Source organism: Hypanus sabinus, chromosome 21 (genome assembly GCF_030144855.1).
Source record: "Hypanus sabinus isolate sHypSab1 chromosome 21, sHypSab1.hap1, whole genome shotgun sequence".
NCBI classification, from domain to species: Eukaryota; Metazoa; Chordata; class Chondrichthyes; order Myliobatiformes; family Dasyatidae; genus Hypanus; species Hypanus sabinus.
In genome coordinates this window covers 19,281,359-19,306,309 of record NC_082726.1, presented here as the reverse complement: position 1 = coordinate 19,306,309, position 24,951 = coordinate 19,281,359, and the positions used below count along the sequence as shown (strand labels likewise).

Below are 24,951 nucleotides of genomic sequence, written 5' to 3'. Positions count from 1 at the left end.
CTTGTGGGGCGTGAACATATTGTGTAAAAGTCTTGCATATGGAGGGTGAAGCAAATTAGTTTCAAAATGAAGGGCAGCGATGAATAAAACTCCGTGTCCCTCTGGATCCATATTTTAACTATTCACACTGAATGTGGAAAAGGAATATTCTACAAAATCTGAACAGTTGGGTGTGAAAAGAATTCTAATGTATTGGGGCTAATTAAATACATCAGATAGGACATCGATGAATTTTAAACTGGGCATCAATCTGTACACAGTAAAACAAATGCATTCCCCTTCTAAATTCTGCTACACTTTAAGTCTACACTGATTTTTTTATTACTTATTGAGGCAGTGCAGAGTAGGCTCTCTGAGCCGCGCAGCCCAACAATTCCCCAATTTGATCCTAGCCTAATCACGGGACAATTTACAACGACCAATTAATGTACCAACCGGTAGATCTTTGGACTGTGGGAGGAAACTGGAGCACCCGGAGGAAACACACGCAGTCACGGGGACAATGTTTTGATCCCCATTTACTCACAGTCCTTCAGAATATCACAAATTTCAGTTCAGTCTCCCGTGGCAAGAACAAAACACATTTCCTTCCGATCTTTCCTCAGTTAGATTTTTCCAGTCTGGCAGCCTTCCTGCAAATCTCCTGCGCAACCACATTGTTTCAATAGTGTGGTGACCAAAACTGCTTTCACTACTCATGTGTACATCTCTCATGTTTTTTTTAAAGGAAACGTTTCATTGCACAATGGTTTAAGAAAACTATTTGCTTAAAGATTTGTTAGCTTTTCACTTCAGTAATTCTAAATCAATATGAATTACTTAATTTTAAATGTGGCTTCTGCAATGAATTAAAATCCCAGATGTCGATCTCAAAAATCATGTCATAGACGCTGAGAAAGCAAACCTCACAAAGACTGAATGAGATCAAATTAATAAAAATCACTAATTTTATTAAAAACCAAAATGGTTTTCCATCAACTTTAAATAAAGCACTCCTCTACTCAGTCTGGGCCGTAAGTTTGCATTTCCATGGCCACTGAGATCATTTGGAAAGCCAGGCCATCTCTAGGAACATTAGCACTACCTTTCCTACATGGTTCAGGATAAGCAACTACAAAAGTCTGCCTGAGTCACACACATTTCAGGCAAATTACACAGAAGCTTCAATCTAAATGTTCAAGGTGTTAAACAAAAAGAGGATCAACGCTATTTAGCTGTACAAATATGCGTTCTAAGCAAAGATCATCACTGCAGAAATGAAAAGATGGTTCAGAAATTTTAGAACATTAAGAGTGGAGAAGATGGGATCTATGAGTGAATGGATGAGCTGAGATCAGCAGACATGAGGGCAAACCAGATGCAGAAAAGATACAAGGCAGTGGGTAGAAGATGGAAAGCCAGCAAGCTGAAAATCAAAGTAATTAAACTTCCTGCTCCGTGAACAGCACCAGCCCCCTCAGTATTGAGGACATCTTCAAAAAGGTGGCATCCATCAGTAAGATCCAGGACATGCCCTCTTCTCCTTACTACCTTCATGGAGGTGGTACAGGAGCCTGAAGACACACTCAATGTTTCAGGAACGGCTTCTTCTCCTCCATCATCAGATTTTTATGAATGGACAATGAACCAACCTAAAAACACTACCAAACTATTTTTGCAGTACTTAATTATTATATACAGTCCTTATTGTAATGTACAGCTGTTTTTTTTGGGTAATGCACTATATTGCTGCTGTAAAACAACAAACTTCATGATGTATGTCAGTGAACTTTATCCTGACTGTCTGCACAAGTTTTATCCAGGAGTAGGAAATTTTACCTGCTGGGAAGTTTAACAAAACACAAGAACTTGGAAAGTCTGGCTATGCCTTAGTGCTTAGGAAGGGTGCAGTATGTAGATTGCACAGCCAAGGCAGCTCAAACACCTCCACTTCCTCGGGTGGCTAAAGATATCTGGCATATCCTCACTGACCCTTCCCAATTTTTAGTCAGTGCATCACAGCCTGATATGGCAACTACTCCGCCCATGACCACAAGGAGTTGCAGAGTTGTGAACACAGCTCAGCACATCACAGGAAACAGCCTCCCCTCTGCGAACTCTTTCTATACTTCTTGCTGTCTTTGTGAAACAGTCAGCAAAATCAAAGACCCACCTAACAGGGCATTCTCTCTTCTTCCCTCTCCCACCTGCTAGAAGATACAAAAGCACAAAGTGCATACCAACAGTCTCAAGTACAGATTCTACCTACTGTTACAAGACTACTGAATTGCTCCCTGGCACAATAAGATGGACTTGATCTCACAATCTATCTTGTTATGATTCTGCACCTTGTCTACCTGCACTGAACTTTCTCTGTAGCTGTTACACTTCATTCTGCATGTTACTCTTTTACCTCGTACTACCTCAATACACGGTGAAATGATTTGATCTGTGTGAACAATATGCAAGTCAAGCTTTTTACTGCAGCTAGGTTCATGTGACAAGAAACCAGCTCCAGTAGTAAGGAAGCCAGATCAGATGGAGACTGAAGAGTCTTCCTCACGAGTGACTGTATGAAATGATGATTGATTCAGTATTGTTCTCAAATAAGAAGTCTGGCTGGGCAAAGCCAGTCATGGGATCCAATGTATGGATAAGAAAGGTAGTCTTTATCACTGGACATATGCCAAAGTGTATGAATGTTGGTGTTGATCACAGACAGACATTGTTTGCATGACATTATGCTTCAACCGTACAAGTCACAGGCAGGACCACATTTAGAATATTAGGATGTAGAACATTACAGCACAGTACAGACCCTTCAAGCCCACAATGCAGTGCTGGCCTTTTAACCTAAGTTCAATCTAACCCTTCCTTCCTACATAGCCCTCCAGTTTTCTATCATCCATGTGTCTATGTAAGTTTTTTAATGTCCCTAATGTATCTGCCTCAACCAGCACCTTTGGCAGTGCATTCCATGCATCTACCACTGTGTAAAAAATCTTACTTCAGAGACATCCCCCTGTACTTTCCTGAAATCATCTTAAAATTATGTCCTCCTGAGTGTGGTGTAACCAGAGGTTTATATATATCTCACTGTGCTTGAACTCAATCCACTGACTAATGAAGGGCAACACACCTTCTAAACAACTTTGAGGGATCTATGGACGTGGACCTCAAGATCTCTCTGTTCCTCCATACTGCTAAGAATCCTGTCATTAATCCTCTATTTGACCTTCTGAAGTGAATCACTTCACACATTTCCAGACTGAACTTCACCTGTCACTTCTCTGCCTCCTATCAACGTTCCATTGTAATCTACAACCACCAGCCTTTGTGTCATCTGCAGACTTACTAACTCAGTCTTCCTCATCCAAGCGAATCATAAAAATTACAAAGCACTGGTTACAGTTGTTGACAATTCTGTTCAGTTAGCTATGAGTAGAAAGTCATTAAGCTGGAAAGAGCACAAAAAAGATTCAGGTCAGGAGGGCTAGAGTTATAAGCAGAAGCTGAATAGGAGGTCAAGGTTTGACCTTGGTGTATAAAATCTTGAGGGAGGTACATAATGTGGATGGTTACAATCTTTTTTCCTCAGGGTAGACGAACCAAAAACTAGAGGTTTAAATGGAGAGGGGAATGATTTAAAAGGGACCTGAGAGGAAACAAGAGGGTGGCTGATATATAGAACAAGCTACCAGAAGGTGGTGTAGAGGCTTGTGCAGTTACAACACTTAAAAGGCATTCAGACAGGTGTACAGATAAGAAAGGTTTTGAGGTATTTGGGCCAAGGGACCTGTTTCTGTCACAGGTCTATGACCTTCAGAAGTTCCAGTGTGAAGAAAAGAATGTATCGTTGTGGGTGTGCTGGCTCCTTCATCATAGATTGAAATGGATTCAGTCACAGAGCATGCATTGATTTAGAGGATCAGATATATCACAGTTACAGTGCTACAGAACCCTGAAATATGTTCCCAAGTAAAGCAAACTACGTTTACATATGGCAGTGGTGTGAGAATTTCACTCTATTCCTTTTCAGGTAGTGTTTTGGAAAATAGTGTCATACAATTAAATCTATTCTGTGATAATTCAGAAGGAATGCATATGTTTTTGAAGCAATTAAATGAATTCTAAATCAGTCAACACAGCACTAATTTTCTTCTGTTTGCAAACTTTTTTCCCATCTGGTCCTAACACCATCACCACCTCCCCTCCCCCCCCCCCCACCCCCAGTCCCAGTTCCAATTATCTCTTACTCATTCAAATGACCTGTCCCCCACTACTGAGGGATGGGTACAAAGTCCATTCATTGCCAAAGACCAGTCTGGGCAGTTACCAGGAAGCATCAAGGATTACCCAAACCTTTCTTGCCAGCATTTTAGTCCTTCACATGATGTATGATCACTTTTGATCCATAATAGTACCAAGCACATCAGTATTTTAAAACTTACAGTAAAGGTGCTACAATCTTTAAAAACTGGCTTTAATATGCAAATCACTTTAACTTCTAAAATAATCATTTATAACAAATGGCCTTCAGTACTGGACACAGTTCATAAACCTATGCATATTGCTCAAGCACAGAAAATCCTACATACAGAAATGGGTGAAGTATTTGTTCTCTAAAAGGCATTTTTACAGAACAAAACTATTAACTACGGAAAAGGAAAAAAATAAAACAGATATTCTAGCAAGCAAACAGATCAAAACTTACAATTCCAAAACAAGATTTACTTGCAAATCTGTTAGACTCCAGGTGTTCAAAGTCAAGCATGACTTCTTTGTGAAATTAAAGCCATGGTCCAATAATTTGTTTCACGTTTAGAGACTTGATGACAAAGTAAGTGGGAACAGCTGGCAGAACATTCCCCACACAAAATCCAAAACAATGTTGAAATGCAGAGGAGATGCAAATCAGAATCCTCACACAACCATGGCTAATCTTAAAAAATGCAGACTGGAGGCTTTATAATCTTTACTGCATTCTCTTTTGATTCTTAACCGTATGTTATTTGAGAGCAATAGCAACTAAAAGCACTCTGGGGGCAGTTTTATGATCATGAGATTCAATGGAACAATTTTAAGTTTTATTTTCATGAGTAAAGGGCTGTCGTGGCTACATCTCTTCTCTCAAGGACCTGACAACCAGAAACTTAGTTTGGAATAGCTTCCAATTACAAGATTGAAAGGTGAATCAGGATCTGGAGAAAAATTAACCTTTTACACAAAAAAATTGTTTTGTCTCAAAAGATTGTGTCTACTAAAATCTGAAATTCTCAATGTCAAATGATGGACTTCCCTTCTGTAGTTGATGCAGGCTAAACTATAAATTTAAAAGGACAGGTCAATGAACCTGATCACAGTTACATGGTGATTGGGCCCTAAAAGCAAGTCACTGGCTGAGACTGTAATCACCCAAGTGGATTGGTTATAACCTTTCTGCTTAAATCACTCTAGCTTGGTCTGCTCCCTCTTTCCCTGACCAACGCGAGGGACTCACCACATGTTGAGCACTTTGATGCAGCTACAGAGTTTAAAGAGAAAAGACAACAGATTAATCAGAGGAGAAAGCCCTGCTGTTAGGCTCATCATGCACATGAGTGACGAGGGGGAGGGGGGCTGTGGCGGTGAAAGGATGAAGTAGCCGTGGGGCAAGAGGGCTGAGGAGGAGAGCAGGGAATAAATAGCCAGGTGGAATGAGGGAAGCACACAGCAAGGTAAGGAAGGGAAGCACAGGGAAAGCAGAGGGATTTAACTAAACAAAATCCCCAAACACAAAAGAAACATGAAATGTCGTCCAACTCCGGAAATGAATGAAGTTGATCGCATGACTTGACTGCACTGACATTCATGGCAGAGGCCATTTTGATCAAGTGGCTACACTCTGATTTCTCCTTCAAATGCTTTACCCATCCTGGTACTCAAGTGAGAGCGTCAACAAATTAGATTTTTTTTAAATTCAATTTTTCATTTCCCTCCTGAACATTCCTGACAGGATGATAAATGAAATATTCCCTGTTAACTGGCAAGTTTTCACTAGCATTAAGTACGAGAATTCAAAAAGTCCTTCCAGTAGTGTACACTCTGCAAGTAAACTTTATCCCAGCAAATCATCTGATCCAGAGGCCCTTAATCTGAATTGTGCTCAAAGACTTGTTCTTCCTTTGGCTGGCCAAGGCTATTCTTCTGAATATGGAAAGTAAGCAACTTGGCTATTAATCCAGCATACACTGGCATTAGAAACCAAAGCACAAAATGATTCACATGTAACAGTTCAATTACATTTTATAAGCTCAGAGCTCCTCTAACTTGAGATCACCAGGCATCACAATCCCAGAGAACCTGAGTGGGATGCTTTCTAAATGCAAATTAAAAACACAAAATAAACTGCAGATGCTGGAAATCTGAAATAAAAATATTTGCTGGAAACAATCGGCAGATCAGGTAGTGTTTGTGAAACAGGAAGCAAAGGTTAATGCTTCAGGCCAAAGCCTGTTCATCAGAATGGGCAACTTGAAGCATTAACTCCCTTTACATAGATGGTGCCAAACCTGCTGAGTGTTTCCAGTATTTTCCATTTTAACAGTTTTCCCCAGATTTGTTAACTACTTTCTTAAAGTGCAAAATGGCGTCATCATGGTAAACTCCTGCACTTTGCTATGCTGTCCATCCTTTTATTTTACTGCAGAATTTCTTTGATAAGGTAAAATATGTACAGCTCTAAAACACTCACTGGTCAAACTCCAGTCATATCCCCCGACAGCTGGGAAGTGAGTAGGAGAACAGGAAAGAGGGTACTGCTGAAGTATAGAACAGAACAGCTTAAAATGCAGATAGTCAAAGGTAAACATGATCTGATAAGGAGCAATCATGTCAAAAGGGGTAATTGTAGTGTAGACAATACAATTTCCTTCAAGGTACAAATATATCTAGAAAGTTCCAATTATACTTGGATGAAAGCATATCAGGAGAAAATGATGGAAATGCAGGAATAATTAACCCTTTCACTGGCACACACCAACATTTATACGTTGCTTCTTGTCTCCATACACAACAATAGGCAATAATCGAATAATGGTTTTTGCTGATTGAGTCAAACATGATCTAGTAGATCACTGCAAGTGACTCAATTTTTTTGAACTCTCATTTAATGTTAGTAAAATGGATAGTTTCAAGTGCCAACACATCAGTCGAGCTCTATCAAACTACGAAATGAGTACCCAGCTGAATTGCCCATTTTATCACCTGATTCTGTGAGAGATGTTCTCAGTGGAGAAGATGGAGTTGAGGAGTGGGGCCAGATCAGGGTTGGATCTATATGTTCCACATAGCCAATAAAAAATCAAGACATATAGGGGCAACACCTGGAAAGTGGGAGTTGTTCAAGAGGGATATTGTTAAGGGCAAGGGTGGTGGAATGTGTTAGTATTGAACCTATGTTCTAGGGAAAAAAAAACAAGTGCCCTAGGCCTTCCTAATGGGGCAAGGAAGTGTATATGGACTGGATGTCCATGGTGAAGACAGCAGAGAAAGAGATGGGGACTGTTCACAGAATAGAATTGGAACCTTTGGAGATATTCTTTCTTATTCAGCTGCTTAAGGCTCCTTAAACTACTGCAGTTAATATAGCCAAAATATTTTTTGATAAAAATTAAGACGTCAGGAAGCCTGAGAGAAGTTTTCAATGTTAAGGTGACAGAACCTTTAGTTTCAATTCAGATTTCCTGGATTGGCATCCACAACTTCCAGTCTGGGCATGCACTAGCTCAAACACTAGTCGAAAAATACGATTCAATCAGAAAAGCACAATATGAGACAGTGAAAGGGTTAAAAGGAGTATGGGATACTGCTGTTCCATCCACAAGAATTACAACTGCCGTGCATGTAGTCAGCCAGACACATTGAGGGTGAATGCGCCACACTTTCAAGATCCACCACAAAAATTTGCATCATGAATGATAACATGTAAAAATTTCAAATTTCTTATGAACAATTGAACCTGCCCGAGGACAAAAAAAAAATTCCACTTAATGATGACTCTTGTGTCTATTCGGAGTTCTGTTCAATAGTCTAAAGTTGAGTATATGGTTATTAATACTGTAACTACTAAGAGGTAATGAACTGTGCAAGGTGGAGCATTCACCAAACACAAGGGCACGCAATGCTTCAGAGGGCACATACTTGGTATCTTCTGAAGGTTCCACCTCTGGTTGAGTTGCAATTGGTGCACTGGAATGTGCCACTGTTGGGTCATCGATGTTAAGCTCGCCATTGGTTGAGCTAACCACCTGTCAAGATGGATTGATATAAATACATATTGTTAAAGGTCACAGCATTCATAGTGGAAGAGCAACAATACTATTTTATACTGTTATGTCCTAATTTTTCTTCCCCACCTTTCTTCCTTCTCTCTTATTACCCACTAGCCTGCACCACTACTTATATCAACTTCACGATAACACTCAAGTGGAGTCCTAAATCTAGATATCATTCCTAGATTCCAGTCGAAAGGCAATTGCCAATTTTTAAGCATAGAAACAGTAGAAAATTAACACTTTCCTGAGCCGATAGACTCAGTAGAATAGATTGCCAGTAATTGTAATTTGGAATTGCTTCTTAGAAAAGAACTCACATGAGTGGATTTTTGCCACTGTGGAAATGCTGTTCCTCCCCAGTGTTTCCCCAGTAGAATAAAGGGATTTTGACCCATCATACCCCCGACTTTCAAAGCAAGAGAAATTCAAGTTATATACAATTCCAATGCCAACATAAAATTCAAATGCTCTACTCTAATCTAGTTGCCTTAAAATTAATTCATAATATTATATCCTTTTTGGGGCACAAAATTCACTTGGGTGAAGAATTTGCTTTCACTGCTATTATCCACAATAACGGGTAAGCAATGGCAATACTGAATCCACAGCTGATATTTGGGAATATACTGTTTTTCCTTTTAAAAGGGGAAATAAAAAGCTAACTTAGAACAAGTTGTTTATTAATTTCTGCACGTTAGAAGTAGAACTTTTGAACCTCAATTTGATTTTGAGAGAAGATGGGGTTCTTTTGCCAAATATTACCATTTAATTTGAATTATCTTATATGGTTTCCTTCCAATTTTACTATCTTTTTTTAAAAATGTGAATTGGCAGTTGATGACTTTTTTCTATATATCTAGATGATGGTTAAATGTATTGCTTCCGGGGGTTGATTCCTAATGGGTTTTTTTTTGTAGTTAATGGTTTTTTTTTCCTTAGTTAGATGGGGTTCTTTTTTTTCCTCCTTTTTTCTATATATGACTTTTTTTTTCATTTTTATATATTACGATTAGTTTTTTTCTTCAGCTCTATTAATTGTATACATATTAATTTGTTGAAGTTTTGTATTATTCTATAGCTGTAGAAGATTATGTATTAATAAAAATATTCTAAAAATGAAATATTAATTTCTGCACTTTACTAGTGAAACACAAGGAGGGTCATTGTTATGTGTATGTGTGGTAAACCATAAAATCCACGTTATGTCCACTGCATATTGTCAGCTTGGCTCATCAACCTGATGCAGGCTGGAAATTAAGCACACTTGCGTGGGAACATTGCTCAGCTGAAGATACCACCTGCCTCCTGTCAGAGCAATGTAAATGATATGGCACATTTTCAAACTAGCACTGGCCCTGCTGATCTTAATCTCAACGTACATTTAAAAGAACAGATTTCTGTCATCACATCACAGGTGCTTTACTTTGTGAAATGTTGCCACTGCTTTTCCTTATTACAATCATATATTTCCTTATTACTATATTTTGAAAATACTTAATGGCTATGAAGCCCTTTAGCATGACCCAAGCATGCACATGTCAGAGTGTAAATGTAGGTTCTTTAACATGAACAATATTCCCAAAAGAACTCCATTTAGGGTTTCTTCTTACATTAAGATCAAGATGAATAAAAAAAAGCTCTTACAGCAAATGAAGATGGTCTCAAGAGGATATCTACTGTCAGAACAAAATAAAATGCCTAACACTGTGGAGAAAGTATTAAATTTAGATAAATCCCCAGACCCATTTTACAATAACCACCCTTACGCAGAATATTATCTTGTTTTTGGGTAATAAGAGCTGTCCAGGGACATCTTTATAAAAACTGTTAAATGTTGTTTCTTTAACTATAATCTTGTTAATTGTTTATCAGCCCCTCATCCTCCCAAAAGGTATGGGAGTTGACTTATTGATCTTGTGTGGTATTCATGAGATCCTACTGCAATTATGTTCTGAAAATCTAACAGTCGGGTGCTGGTAAAATGCAGGCACGATGAGAACCTAAGTGCTTGAACATTTAAGCAGACCAGTGATTCAAGATTACTCTGCTAGCTATCTGTTGGAGAATTTCTCTTACTTTCAGCACGTCTTGGAAGAGTGGATTTCCATAACCTGAATTTCCACCTTAATTCTGGCAACCTGGCAGAACTCAAGTCTATTTTATTTAAAGAATGTATATTTTTAGACCTCACTTGATTTTTGAAAAAAGAAGCAAGGCAGAGCAGTGATTTTGATGCATTAAACAATAGACCAATATGTAATAGATTTGTGCCACATTAAGCAGTTAAGCATTAGGGTTGTTAGCAAATTGCACGTTTCAGGATAAACTTACCTTCAAGCAGTTAGATAATTTCTTCCTTGCACTTTATACTTTTCCTTTTAAAGGACTGATCCCTCTTTACCAGATCCTCCTCTTCCTCTCACTACTTCATATATTCTCTCACGATGTCTATTGCTGCATCACTTGCAGAAGTCGGCTGTCACTTCAGATTCTGATGGTTGTGGGTTCAGGTTCCAGCTTGGCTGGCACTGGTCACAGGTTCTGTCTTTTTGATGAGATGCTAACTGAAGCCCTGCCTCCCTCCTCAAGTTAATGTAAAGAGGTACTCTGGCTCAATTTCAAAATTGACTATCAAGTTATCCTGGTGTCCTGACAAATCGTCATCCTTCAGCTAGCATCAGTAAAGCAGGTTATTTGAGTTATGATCTTGCACTTCATTCTTTACCCACATTGCACTTTCTCTGTAACTGTTACACTTCATTCTGTTGTTCTACAACACACCGTGTAATGATTTGATCTGTATGAAGAGCATGAAAGACAAGCTTTTCACCGTCTCAGCAAGTGTGACAATAATAAACCAATAACAATAAACTTGCTGATTGCCATATGTGAAATTCGACTGCTGTATTTTCTACATTACAATAACGTCTACACTTCAAAAACCAGGCTCAAGGACATTTTCTATCCTGCTGTCATGAGCTCTGAACAGTCCCCTAGTATAGTAAAATGGACTCTTGACCTCACAATCTACCTCATCGTGGCCTTGCACCTTGCTGTTTGCCTGCATGACACTTTCTCTGTAACTAACAACTTATTCCACATTCTCTTATTGTTTTCCCTTGTAATGCACTGATGGGATGAAATAATCTGTATGGACAGCATTCAAAACAAAGTTTCTCACTCTACCTTGACTCGTGACAATAATAAACCAACTTTTCAAAGTAGAGCACCTCAGAAATGATGCATTGCTCTGTTCACACAGTAGGTGGAGAGAGCAAGACTGTGTAGAGCTTGGCTGTCCTGGAATTACAACCTTTGGAAGGTCTGCCCCTCACCACAAACATGCAGCATAAGCTTAGGACGATCCTATATTATTGCATTGGGAGCACAAAACACCAAATATTAGATTTACCCTGAACAGCAAATCTCCACGCGAGAATATTTTATACCTGGACAGAGCCCCCGTGTCTGTCAGACGCCAGCTGTGAGGTCAGGTAGGAAGGATTTTGCTGCCGATTAGGCTGAATTTCCCATGCTCCTCTGCGATCAGCGGCTCCTGTCTACTCATTGGTTATAACAGAGGGGGAGGGTGACAAATGGGATCCATGCAGCACAGCAGGCCCAAGCAAAGCAATGAAACAAAAAAGTTAGTCATTAGTGATTAGTAAACTGGTTAGCAAAGCATGACTGGTGTACTCCTTAGGTATGCCATAACACAGGATCGCCATTGTATCTTCGAAAGGGAACCAAAAGGAATCTGCTTTCAACAAAATATTAAGTGAATACAGGGATGACATTCTTCTAGATGGTCAATCCCCAAAAATAGAAAGGGAAGCTGAAAGGATGGCGGTGGCGCTGGTGAAGCCCATGGGGAATTGAACCCGTTCCCAAATCCAAGGCTGACAAAATGTCACACCATTTCCATCAAAGAGTGTACAGGTAGCATCAGTAGTGCTGGAAAAGCATCAGACCTGCCAGCAGAACAGATGCTCCACAAGTCTAGTCGGCAAAGCGGATGACAAAAAGACTGCCTGGATGATGCCAAAAAAGATGTACAATGAAATAAAAATCAGCCTGAAGGTGCACGGCAGATGCTTCAAACTTAGAGCCAATTGCAATGCATTCCAGATACCTGTGATCACCAACATACCTAATAATACACCACAGCAACTTAATCTGTTTGTACATATACTTGTGAATTTTTGCACTGATCGAATAGCCACTGCTGTTCCACTCCAGATCATTAACAAAACCAAGGTTTGCTTTTGTGGATTTCACCTGCACTAGAATGGTGAAGAGATCAGCCACTCCAATTCTCTGGAGAAGCACTCCACTCACAATGTTAAGAAATGGCTTGATAAGGAAATGGGTGAATCAGTGTACATGATCTGAATGCACATAGTAGGGGGAACAACTGCTGCCAGCTACATATTGAAACCATGCCTGATCTCCTTGGGATAACACCACCCTGATGCCAAAGGCCTGAAACTAGACGAACTCACTCAACCCATTTTCCTGCCCTTGTCATCACTAAGGAAAGCTGAGAGCAGGCTGTAGGAAAATCAAAAGACAAAGGAGGGTATGTTCCAAAGGATTGCAGTAGTTCATATTTTAATCATTTACATGGGGAATTCTTAATCAAAACACAGCCCTCCTCCATTTCATAAAGAGTCTTGACATTAGGAATATAGATGACATCTTCAAACAGCTACTTCATTTAATCAGTATACAAAGTAAATCCATGTACTCATTAGCCACTGCTCCCTGACAGGCAGTAGCCAAAGTAGTACTGATCCTCTGAACAAAAGATTAAAACACAAAGGTGAAAAACACTTGCAAGCCTCGTACTGACCTGGTTTCGAAGTGGCTGCTGAAGTGTAGCTTTCTCTCGGTGTGCGTGGCTTTCTCTGCTCACTCCATGCTCTGCGTGACTGGACCCGACTGGAGTGGGCTGTGGATCGAACACACGCAACCATGATTCCTACCGCTCGTGTGCACAGTGCACAAAAACCTCCTTTGAGTAGATGCAATCACTTATTTACATGCTGAAAATGACTGGGCTCTTAAGGGTCATTTCTGAATGATAGACCAAAAGCTAGCAGAGGAAATCTTAAGAGCTTTCATTTCTGTTCCAGAGGCAGGCGTGACTATAATTGTGAACAAAATTTCTTCAAAATATTTTTCTCCTCTTTGCATCTTCTCCAGATGCTCCATTTGTTACTCACTGCATGCCACCACTCTCTTTCTCACTTGCTCTCATTTTTCATATTTGAATCTACGCCAGCTCTCACAGTAATCCTAGTCCCTTAGTTCCCTCCAGCCCACTCTCTCTCTCTCTCTCTCTCTCACACACCTGCCAACTTCTCCCAGCTCTCTCATTTGGGGCAACTTACAGCAGCCCAAAATGTGCGGCTTATCGATGCAGGAGTAAGCCCAGTGATACTACCAGCTGCTCCACTAAATAATTTTGTCTCTCCTCTCTTCCTATCTTGTGTTCTCTGCACCATTCCTGCTTTTTTCACAAATGGATTTACAGCAAAACTTAACTGTCTCAAAGGGAAAAATCAAAGATTACAATCATAAACCTGAACATTCACCAGTATCCATATGCACACAGCTTCCTGCCCTATCCTAGGGGGCCAACTAAAATCTATTTTATCTGATAGTTAGAGCTCAATTAATTCAAATACATCTGGGGATTATACTCCATTTACTTTATTTCAGAGAACTTTGATAATTTTTGTCAAACTATTTAAAAAAATTCTTAATCCAAAAGGAGACTGGAACTCGCTTTTCTGAACAAATCATAAAATCTATGCATTCGAAAGCCACAGAGCTGAGAATTTTTGGCCGTATTGATATTAAGGAAAAATACATCCATAAACCCTGTAACATACTGAGAAACAAAGCAGGTGGCAGTACAGGCATCTTTTACAATCTCCAGTTCTTCATCATACGAGACAGACCAGCCAGCATTTAAAACTGGTGGTGACATGACAGAAGTTCAATGAAAGCTTTGAAATTTATGAGATGAAATCTTATTCTGTACGTGGCATCACCCTGCACCATTTTGTAACCAGAACTGTAAACGAAGATGATAAATCCGGGACTGAAACATCACAAAATTTCTGACTGCAGACTGCTTTCAAAGGCCAACTTTTAAGCACCATGCTGCTGTTCTTATGAACTGCAATAATCAATTCAACTTTGTTTTTTGCTGGAGTGTAGACTAGAAATTTAAATCAAAAATTGGAAATACTGGAAATGCTCAGATCAGACAGAATCAACTTGTTCGGAGGTGTTGAGTCTGATTTCCACCACCCCCACCCCACTCACACTACCTACTGATGTTGGCTGACTTGCTCAGTGCTTCTATTACTCTTATTTGATTACTAACTTAATCGGTTTGGCACATCATTGCCTGTTCTATATTCTATTCTATTTTTATTTCAAGTGTTTTACTGCCTGTTTCAGGCATCCAAAACAGACAAGTGACCCAAGTACAACCAAGGAATAATACACTCACAGCTCTGCAACATAATGGGATGGATCTTCTGTTGACAAGTTTGCCATCCACCATGCCTGGACAATACTGCTTCGTTCAGCGTTGCCCAGAGTAGTCTGCTATGGGAGACTCGCTACGCTCAGAGATGCTTTAACAACTGTTAATGCCCTGCCGCTTGTTAAAGTTGGAATGAAACTGATAGCCTGAGCAGAGGCCATATAAAAAATTAAAATTACTTCCAAGGAAATTATAATTAAAGTTCAAAATAGATTTATTATCAAGGTATATTGAGAACACAAGTTGTAGAGTCCTTAAAAGAGTCCACAGATTATGGAATTAGTTTAGTATTGGGGTGATTAAGTTATCCCTTCTGGTTGATGGTTGAGGTGGAATAACTGAACCTGGTGGTGTGGGACTTGAGGCTCCTGTATCTTCTGCCTGATCGCAGCAGCGAGAAGACAGCATGGTCTGGATGGTAGGGGTTCTTGATAATGAATGCTGCTTTCTTACAACTGCCTTGTAAATCTGTTCAATAATGTGCTCCTTTACCTGTAATGGACTGGCCATGTCCACTAGTTTTTTGTAGGTTTTTCCATTCAAGGGAATTGGTGCTTCCATGATGCAACTAGTCAGTATACTCTTCACCACACATCTATAGAAGTCTGACAAAGTTCTAGATGACACGCTGATTGAATCTTGGCAAACTTCCAGCGAAGTAGAGGCATTGCCGTTCCTTCTTTGTAATGGTACTTACATGCTGGATTCAGGACAGACAGATACTCTCAAATGATAACACTGAGGAATTTAAAGTTGCTGACTCTCTCCACCTCCAATCGCCTGATGAGGACTGGCTTACGGACCCTTGGTTTCCTCCACCTGGAGTCAATGATCAGCCCCTTGGTCTTGCTGACGTTGAGTAAGAGGCTGTTGTTGTGGCATCACTCAACCAGATTCTCAATCTCCCTCCTATATATAGATTCATCACATCCTTTGATTCGGTCCACAACAGAGGCGTCATTGCAAATTTAAGTAAAATGATAAGGAAGCGCTTATAAATACTTTAAGGACAACTTCTGCCCCATTGTTATCAGACTCGTGAATGGACTACTCATGTGGTAAAAGATGAACTCGAGTTCCCAATCTACCTCGGCATGATCCTTACACTTGTCTACCTGTGTGATGGACGTTTATTTTCCAGGACCTGAGAGGCTTACTGTTACTGAGAGACCTCAGCTTTCCAGCACAGTGGCATGACCTTCCCAAAGGTCCAGAGTTCTTTTTTTGACAAACAAACTTCTCACCAATATTCCTGCTTAGCTTCGCATTGTAAACAATGAAGTTATGCTATTTGGCCTACATCAAACCAGACAACTCTGGCTAAGCTCGTTGCACCATTGTGACCAAGTTCAAGGAGGCATTCAGACCAGACTGATTTTTCACTTAGCACAACATTGTCACAAGTATAGTTGATCAATCAGTAGGTGGGATACTTGTATACTCAGAGAATTAACCATTAAAGCATTAATTTTGGGTGTCTGAGATCTTTGTCCTCAGAAGCTTTTCGGCCAGGGGTTCCTAACCTGGGGTCCATGGACCCTTTGGTTAATGGTAAGGGTCCATGGCATAAAAAAGAATGGGAACCCCAGTTTTAGACCATCTATGTGAATTATTTTGTCCCAGTAAAGTTATCTGAAGAACAACACATGTAGATAATGTTAACTTGTAGCAAACCAGTATAAATCTTTTCCTCTCTTGATGGTGAAGGACAGTTTACTGCCGATTCTCAATTCAGGGAGCTCAAAATGAAAAGCAACGCTGCAGACTGACTGTAACATCGAAATTGTGACTATTGCCTCCTGTTACTGTGGAAGGAGTCATATGTCTCTCCCTTGTTAGTGAGACAGAGCTTGAGGGAATGTTGAATTGTTGGAATGAACAGTTAGTTTTTGATGTACCGTAGATCACGGTCTCTCTTGGGGCTTTGCAGTTGCTTGCGTGGTGGGTGGTGGGTATGCTGATGCTTTATGCTAGTATAAGTGGGGGAGGGGAGGGTTGATGCTGCTGCTTGTGCATGGGAGGGGGCAGGGGGCTTGGGGTTCTTATGTTTTTTCTGTCTTTTCATTCTTTGGGGGTTTCTTCTGTTTCGAGGATGTCCGCGGAGAGTGAGTATTTCAGGCTGTATATTGTATACATTCTCTGATATTAAATGGAACTATTGAATTAAATATTAACAACTATTGAAGATTGTTAGGAATGACAAAGAGAATAACAGAAAGATAGGGTGACAGAAGAACTAGAATTTATTCCTCAACCTTCAGTTTCTATGACGGATGACCCGTTCATCTGTACCGCTTAGTATGTTCTGTTAGTTTGTAAGAATTGTACCTGTGTTTGGAAATCCTTTGTAGTTTATAAATCTAACCTGGTCCCAACATATAGATGGAGTTATAAAGAAGACAAGACAGTGACTATACATCATTAGGAGTTTGAAGAGATTTGGCATGTCAACAAATACACTCAAAAACTTCTATAGATGTACTGTGGAGAGCATTCTGACAGGCTGCATCGCTGTCTGGTATGGGTGGGGTGGGGGGCTTCTGCACAAGACCGAAAGAAGCTGCAGAGGGTTGTAAATTTAGTCGGCTCCATCTTGGGTACTAGCCAACAAAGTACCCAGGACATCTTCAAGGAGAGGTGTCTCAGAAAGGCAGTGTTCACTAAGGACCTCCATCATTAAGGGCCTCCAGCACCCAGGGTGTGCCCTTTTCTCAATGTTACCAACAGGGAGGAGGTACAGAAGCCTGAAGACACACACTCAGCGATTCAGGAACAGCTTCTTCTCCCGCCATCTGATTCCGAAATGAACATTGAACCCATGAACACTACCTCACTTTCTGAACATATATTATTTTTGTTTTTTGCACATTTTTAATCTATTCAATATACGTATACTATAATTGATAGATTTATTATTACTACATTATTTTTTTCATCTTCTATATTATGTATTGCATTGAACTGCTGCTAAGTTAACAAGTTTCATGACACATGCTGGTGATAATAAATCCAATTCTGAAAGGACAAAAACATCTCCTTTTGAATTTGCGGCTTTGCAGACAGTGAATCTAATTACCATCACACTGTAGTGCACTGTCTCTGTAACTATGGCACTATATTATTTTCTTTTTACAACTTCAATATTATGTTTGAAATGATCTGTCTAGATTGCATGCAATCAAAAGCTTTTCACTGTATCTTGGTACAGGATGTGACAACAATAAACCAAGACTATAAAAAAAAATCAATACCAATATAAAGATTATCAAGTCAAGTCAAATATAAAGGTTAATACGCCAGGTGGCCAAGTTCTGGAGAAGGATCTGACAGCGCACAAGCAGGGAAGTCTCTACAAGTTCCTGCTGCCTTGTTGAACCCCACAGAGAGCTCACCAGCGCCACCTAGAGCGGAAGATGCTGCTGCCAGCTTAGGCCTGTACCAGGACTGGACAAAAAGGTTTCCCTGGAGAAACATGGGCAAGTCCTGGCAGAAGGATGGTGGCCTGGGAGGAGATCCTCAAATTAAATGTGTGTGTTTTAGAAAAAGGCAGGATTACAAAAAAAATTGTACGATTAAAAATTCCAAGAAAAAAACTACTTCCAGCTTGTCATTGCTATCACTTAGTCTTGTTGGAACAAATGCCCATTTCCATACTGTAAGTTCTACATGATCCAACATTAACACTGCACTTAAGTGAATTGCTACAAACTGTAATATTCCCCCACCATCTCCCTTCATTGGAAGAGCTCTAACTTGCACTAAATGCCTTTCAGTTAAGTTAGGAACCTGCTGCATTAATTACGGAGACTTAAGCCATATCTCCCACATCTCACAGCAAGTGAACAAGCATTCATTCTCCATTTCATGCATGCAAATACGTTTGTTGATCCAATCAAGGCTACAGAGTATGAAATAATCAAATGCTTCAAAGCATTGCCACTTGAACAACTCTGCATTTCCAAAACGAACTTGCGCTTTAAAATCTCAGCATCGGCAAGATAACTACCTTCTCTTCATTCCTTCTGAAGCAGTAAGTATGTTGAATATTCTGAATTGCTTCTTTTTGATGTTAGCAATAGATTAATATCAAAGGCACCAACTGTGCCAATTATAAACATCCGGTCCCAGACAGCTTTCAATTATTAAAAACATGTGCTGCCTCCAACCCAGCCTTAATTTGCAGTCTTAAGCTGCTAATTCTAAACCTATTCAAAATTTAATTAAATTATGTACAAGTTGTTTATGTTGTTGTGTTTGAGATTGATACAAACTTCACTGAAAAGCTCTAGCACCTAATACTAATGCTGTAGAATGGCTGGAGGCTTAATGGAGAGTCCCAAATAAAGTGGCTTTATAGAGGTTTTGTTTAAGCCTACCTTAAAGCATGCATGTGTGGCAGGAGTGTGCACATAAGCACATCCTTTGATTGAGGTATAGGAACAGTAATCCATCTAACACAGTATTAGCCCGCTCAGTCTGCACTCTCTCCACTCTGCCCAATACTTCGCAATTTCTGCATGATAAAATGGCACTTGCTTATTCTAGCAGGTCATCCAGCCATTTTATAAAGCCTGATTGTACATCTGACACTAAGGATTATGAACAGCAGAATGGATATGTTACTGGGTTAGTAATTCCAAGCTCAAAAACCAAGCAGGGCAGCTGGGAAATTTTAACTTAGTCACCTAAATGAATCTGGACTTAAGCTAGCATTAGTAATGGTGATATTCACCAGAACATCCTTTAGGGAGGAAAATCTGCCATACAAATTTGCTAATGTATAGCTCCAGAACCACAAATGCTATCTACTCTCACATGCCCTCAAATGACGCACCATCAGAAAAAATATAATCTAAGCTCCACAGACATTTAAAATCCCTGCAATTTTCTTTATGACTCAAATTGTCCAGGTCTCATCAATTTCCTTTCAGTTCCACAATTCTTGTCATTCATTCTACACAGTCATACAGTTGCAGCAGTCAATCAGACATCATACATACATTGATATAACTACGTTGAAAGGATTCCGACTCCAAATGAAAGCTGATTGATGTCCTTTTCACTTTTTTCCTCAACAAGTCAAACCCCACATGATCTACCCTACTGCCTTCCTTTCCATCATCGACTTCCACGTAGAGATAAACCCAGCTGCACCTGAAACTATGCTTTCACCATCAGTATCAGCTCTGATTGAGCCAATGCTCACTGCTATTGTCAGGTGATCATTCCAATGCTCTCCTGGTCTGGATACCAACTTCTGCTATCCAAAAGAGAACTTGCCGAAATATGTCCTCCTCTCTCATGCCATCGCATACCTTTTACATTTCTCCCTTCAGGAGTGCCCATGCAAGTCAGAAAATCTTCTCTGAAATTGTCACTGATCTAAAATGTCCTAATTTCATGCAGCTTCTTGCTCCAACTTTGACTTCCCTGCCTGGCACTTCAATATAATCCTGTTCTCTGGAATCTTTTGCTTCCCCATCCCTATTCCCCTTATTCATATTTCATTTCCATCAAAATAAATTACCTTTTTGCATAATTTTAATCTACTTAAATTGTTTTGTTTGAGTATCTTATTATTTCACAAATCGGATACATTTTAACTTTGTTTCATTTTATGAACATAATTTAATTCCACTGTTTTTTTAAGATAGCAAACTTTAGTCAATAGAATAATTGCAGTGATTGTTTCTGTATATAAAAGTTTAGACCATTACCAGCACAGCAGACTGCCTGCGTCTGCATCAGATGAAATGGAGCCACCCAGCCTAATCCTCTCTTCTACCATTAGTTCTGCAGCTCTGAAGGTCACAGTATTTCCAATACACATTCAAATGTTTTTCATATAAAGTCAAGTCATACAAGCAAGGAAACAAGCCCTTCCAATTCCACCACCAGACACATATTCCTCTCCACTCCCCTTTCAGCATTTGATAGGGATCATTCTCTTCACGACCCTCTTGTCCGCTCCTCCACCTTTCTGTCACTCCCTGGTGTACGGTGCGTGCTACCGTAGGCAATGCAACATTTGTCCTTTGACTGCTTTCTTTCTCACCATCCAGTGACCCAAACAATCTCTCAAGGTGAAGATGTGATACATCTAAACTTAGTAAAATTCTGCATTTACTATTTGCAATGTGGCCTTGTCTACAATGAAGAAACTGTACATAGATTGGGTGAACACATTTTTGGAGCACCTATGCTCAGTCTGCAATGGTGATGCTATGGTTTTGCATGCCTGTCACTTGCATTCACCATTTAACTCCTACTCTCACCTCTCTTGTCTGTGGCCTTTCCGCTGCAACCATTGCAAACTCGAGGAACACTATTTCAGCTTCCAGTTGGGCGGACTACAGCTTTCCAGACTCAATACTGAACTATCCAACTTTAGATAACATGCTCTTTCTTCCTATTCATTTGAGAACCATTTTTGCCAGGCATCCTTTATCCTCCTTCCTCTTTGTATATAGTCGATCCGCTGGACACGCCACACTGTACACCAACAACACAGCTGTTACAGGTTATCTGATCCCACTTGGCACATGACACTGGCAGAGATTTGTTTCATCTACACTTCTCTGCTACGTAGACAAATGTGTTTCCCCTCCTCTCTCAGGTTTGACGAATGGCTCCTCATTCAGCTGCGTTCTCCTCTCGCAGCTATCATCGAACAAAGGGTATTGAAGCCTGAAGTCCCACACCCACCGGGTTCAAGAGCAACTACTTCGCTACCACCAGTCGATTCTTGAACCAACCCAGCACAACTCTAGATACCATGACAATTCTAATCATACTCCACTAAACTGGGCTTTGATAGTTTTTGTTCTGATTGTTCTTTCTCGTAAACATTGTTTATTTTATGTTTACAGTATGTCTTCCTTGTGAACACTGCTTATATAATGGTCTGTGATCATGTTGCTGCTACAAGTTCCTTATTGCTCTTGTGCACATATGTACTTGGCAACATGAAAATACCCTCAACTTCAGTTTTGTTCCTCTTTCCACAGCTGCTGCCTGTCCTACTTTATTTTTCCAGTACTTTCCTTCCTTTTTGTTCTTCTATCAGGTTGATTCAGACAAAGTGGAGAAGAGGGACATGGAACAAAATAAAACACTAGTATCAGCTGGAGATCAGAAGTGATTAATTGACAGATGCAATAGAAACTCAAGACGGAAAGAAGGTGGCATGGTGACCCTTTTGAAAACTAACTTGCAACTTTATTTGCCTTTTCTAACAAAAGGGATGCAGACCCAATACTCTGACTGTTTCTCTTTCCACAGATGCTGTCTGACCTGCTGAGTGTTTCTAGCATTTTATTTTTATTTCAGATTTCCAGCATCTGCAGTTAAAAAAAATTGTGTCCGTCATAATTTAAATTATTTAATTACTGAATTGGTTTTCAACTATTTATAATGCTGAATTATAATTTTGTCAAGTTAACCTATTCTTGGGTATCTGCGGATACATTTCTTGTTCTGAAATGTAATTTAGAGTTAGGCCTTTTTACTGCAGTCACAAGCCAATTACTTTCACACCTTTTCAGAGGTGGGACAGTGGAGTTCACTATGTGTTCTATCCATATTTACTGTCCCATTGGCATCACTGAGAAACTGATTATCTCAGAACTATCTATGAAAATGGTGGCACACATTAATCTAACATTAATCTTTCCTGACTTTAATATTAATTTCACAAGTAAAGCATTTCTGAAGAGTCATCATCATGGGAGTGAATTTTCACTTCAATGCAAAAATTGTTATTTTGCCAATATACCATTTAAAAATTGTACATTTTGTTCCTGAGGGCTTAATGAATCTTTATCTCCATGATATTTTATCAGAAATAGTGTTTGATGCTCTATTTACAAGACCATGACATGGTTTGTGATACTTACTATTTGCCTGCCAACCCAGTCGTATGCGTAATCAAATGCATAGCCCTTGCTTTCAAAAAGATCCGTGAATAGTGTACGTAAATACTGGTAGTCTGGTTTCTCAAAGAAGTCTAGCCTCCTCACATAGCGGAGGTAAGTTGCCATCTCCTCTGCAAAGAAAACAGACAAAGAACTTAAACATCAGATCAGAAAACAGCAGTCCCATGGAGAGGGTGTGGCAAGTTTTCATATTGATGACCATTCATGACAACTAGAATTTCAAATTTAATGCTTGATAAGCGAAGGATGGAAGGAAGCCTATTGCTACGTGACCACGGGTTTCCTTTACTGTGGGCATCACTTTAAATGCATGGACAAGGCGCGAGTATGACGTCAGTATAACAGAATGCGGATAGACTGCGGGGGGAGAGGGGGAGGGTGAGGGGGAGGGAGAGGGAGAGGGAGACAGACACAAGACTCAGGACTTCAAGCAGGAGCTCGCTACAGTAATGGGTGAAGTTTGATACTTCCCCATGCCCAAAGGATTGGGTTAATTAGCAGCACACTGTGCATATTGGACACGTGACTATCACCTTGTGTTACCTCTATGCAGATTTTAGAACACTACTTGCCAGCTGAGATCTTCTGTGACTGTTACCTTGTTTTCCTAGTGTGGAACCTTTGAAATTCTTCGAGAAAGCTTTCTCGTTACATTTTAATATGGACTTACAAGTTTCTCCTCTCACCTATTCTGTGGATTACCGGAACTTTTCAGCTTGCCATAAGACTTAAAGAACTGCCCCTAAGCCTGACGGTTTGGGAGCCGCAAACACTTAACACTGTTAACTTCTGTTCAGGAGAGTAGCTTGGTTAATCTTCTGTATTTTGGGTAGATACTAATAAAAATAGTTGTTTAACATTAAAACTTGACTCCGGTTGTGGTCTATTGCTGCTGGTGTGTAACATTGAGGGCTTGTCCGGGATTTGAACCCATGACCTCTCACACCCCAAGCAAGAATCATTACCTCGACAAGACCAGCAAAATGTCACAGTATGATGTGAAATAAAAGGCCCATGTTTATAGAGATCAGACGTGATTCATTGATGAAAGGCAAAAAAAGGTAGTGATTTGGGACACAGTCGAAACAATGAAAGAGCCGAAAGGAGGTGTACAAGTTCATTCCTGTTATTGCCTGCAGTCCAAAAGTGCAACAGGGTCTATTTGAAGTGGTTGATGTCAAATTAAATCAAGAAGGTTTTAAGGTATCTATTTAACACTAGATAAAATGTTGTTCTAAGTTTGCAAGCAAATATCTCCAATTTTTAACCATGGCACTGCAGGGCTGGTAGTTTGGCAAAGGTGGGGAAAGTAAAGAGGTTTGTATGACAAAACGTGCTCAAATTATTGTGGGAGAAATCTACTGCTATGAATAAAATAACCCTCATTCATTAGGCACTGTCTCAAGACAACACCTGGATGGTTAAATAGCTTCCTCATTACATACAGTCAACTATATAATGACCTAAAGGACCTAGTAGGAACAGTGTTCTTTTCCTTAAGAAATGGGCTGAAATCCAACTGGCAGAAATACTGCATGGTACCGGACCCAAGAGCACAGCTCTGTCTACAGTTACTGAATAGATTTACTGTCTACAGCTACTGAATAGAGCCATATAGGAATTCTTGCAAGGCAACTTAACAAATGAATTATCAGTTTGCCAAGCTTCAAATCAGAGGTGCTATTAATAATGCAAAACAACAATGCTTATCTGAAATATTGTTCTCCATTGTATCTACACAACCCAGTACTTGCAAATCACACAAAAGGGAATTCTGCAAATCTACCAGCACGTTATCAAAATGTTCCTTCCTGCAGATAGATCTTTATAACTCTGAGCATCAGGTCTACAATTGCCTTCTAAAAGGATTAACATAACCAGCAAATCTAAATAGGACATAGTGATGTGGCCAATGGTTGTGGTAGAACAGTGTACTACTCTCTTTAAACACTAATCTGAGCTGAGATTTTAGTCGACAATGAGCAGTAAGCTTAAACTTTAAACCAGAAAAGGTGCCGACTCTTTTTATTTTTAAAAAGTGCTTCATCATCAGTACTTCAATGGTCCCAGTCATGTTCCTTTTTACCCAGCATCTGACCTGTTCTGGTGCTGGTCTCAGCGTCAAGGTATGGAACTCAGTCAAGCTGAGATAAGGTCTGGA

The 24,951-nt window shown here is 39.9% G+C and overlaps 1 protein-coding gene across 3 annotated transcripts in view; it reads right to left on the bottom strand.

Moving 5' to 3' along the window:
- Nucleotides 1–24,951, bottom strand: part of LOC132378840 (casein kinase I-like) — a 240,123-nt gene that overhangs the window by 13,547 nt on the left and 201,625 nt on the right. For 2 of the 3 annotated variants that reach the window (XM_059946093.1, XM_059946091.1), the window contains exons 9-12: nucleotides 22,752–22,900; nucleotides 13,147–13,245; nucleotides 11,744–11,854; nucleotides 8,161–8,267 (exon numbers count right to left, since the gene is read on the bottom strand). In XM_059946093.1, the coding sequence (XP_059802076.1) occupies nucleotides 8,161–8,267; nucleotides 11,744–11,854; nucleotides 13,147–13,245; nucleotides 22,752–22,900 (466 nt within the window). The remainder of the gene's footprint in view (nucleotides 1–8,160; nucleotides 8,268–11,743; nucleotides 11,855–13,146; nucleotides 13,246–22,751; nucleotides 22,901–24,951) is intronic. The other variant, XM_059946094.1, reaches the window with a different exon arrangement.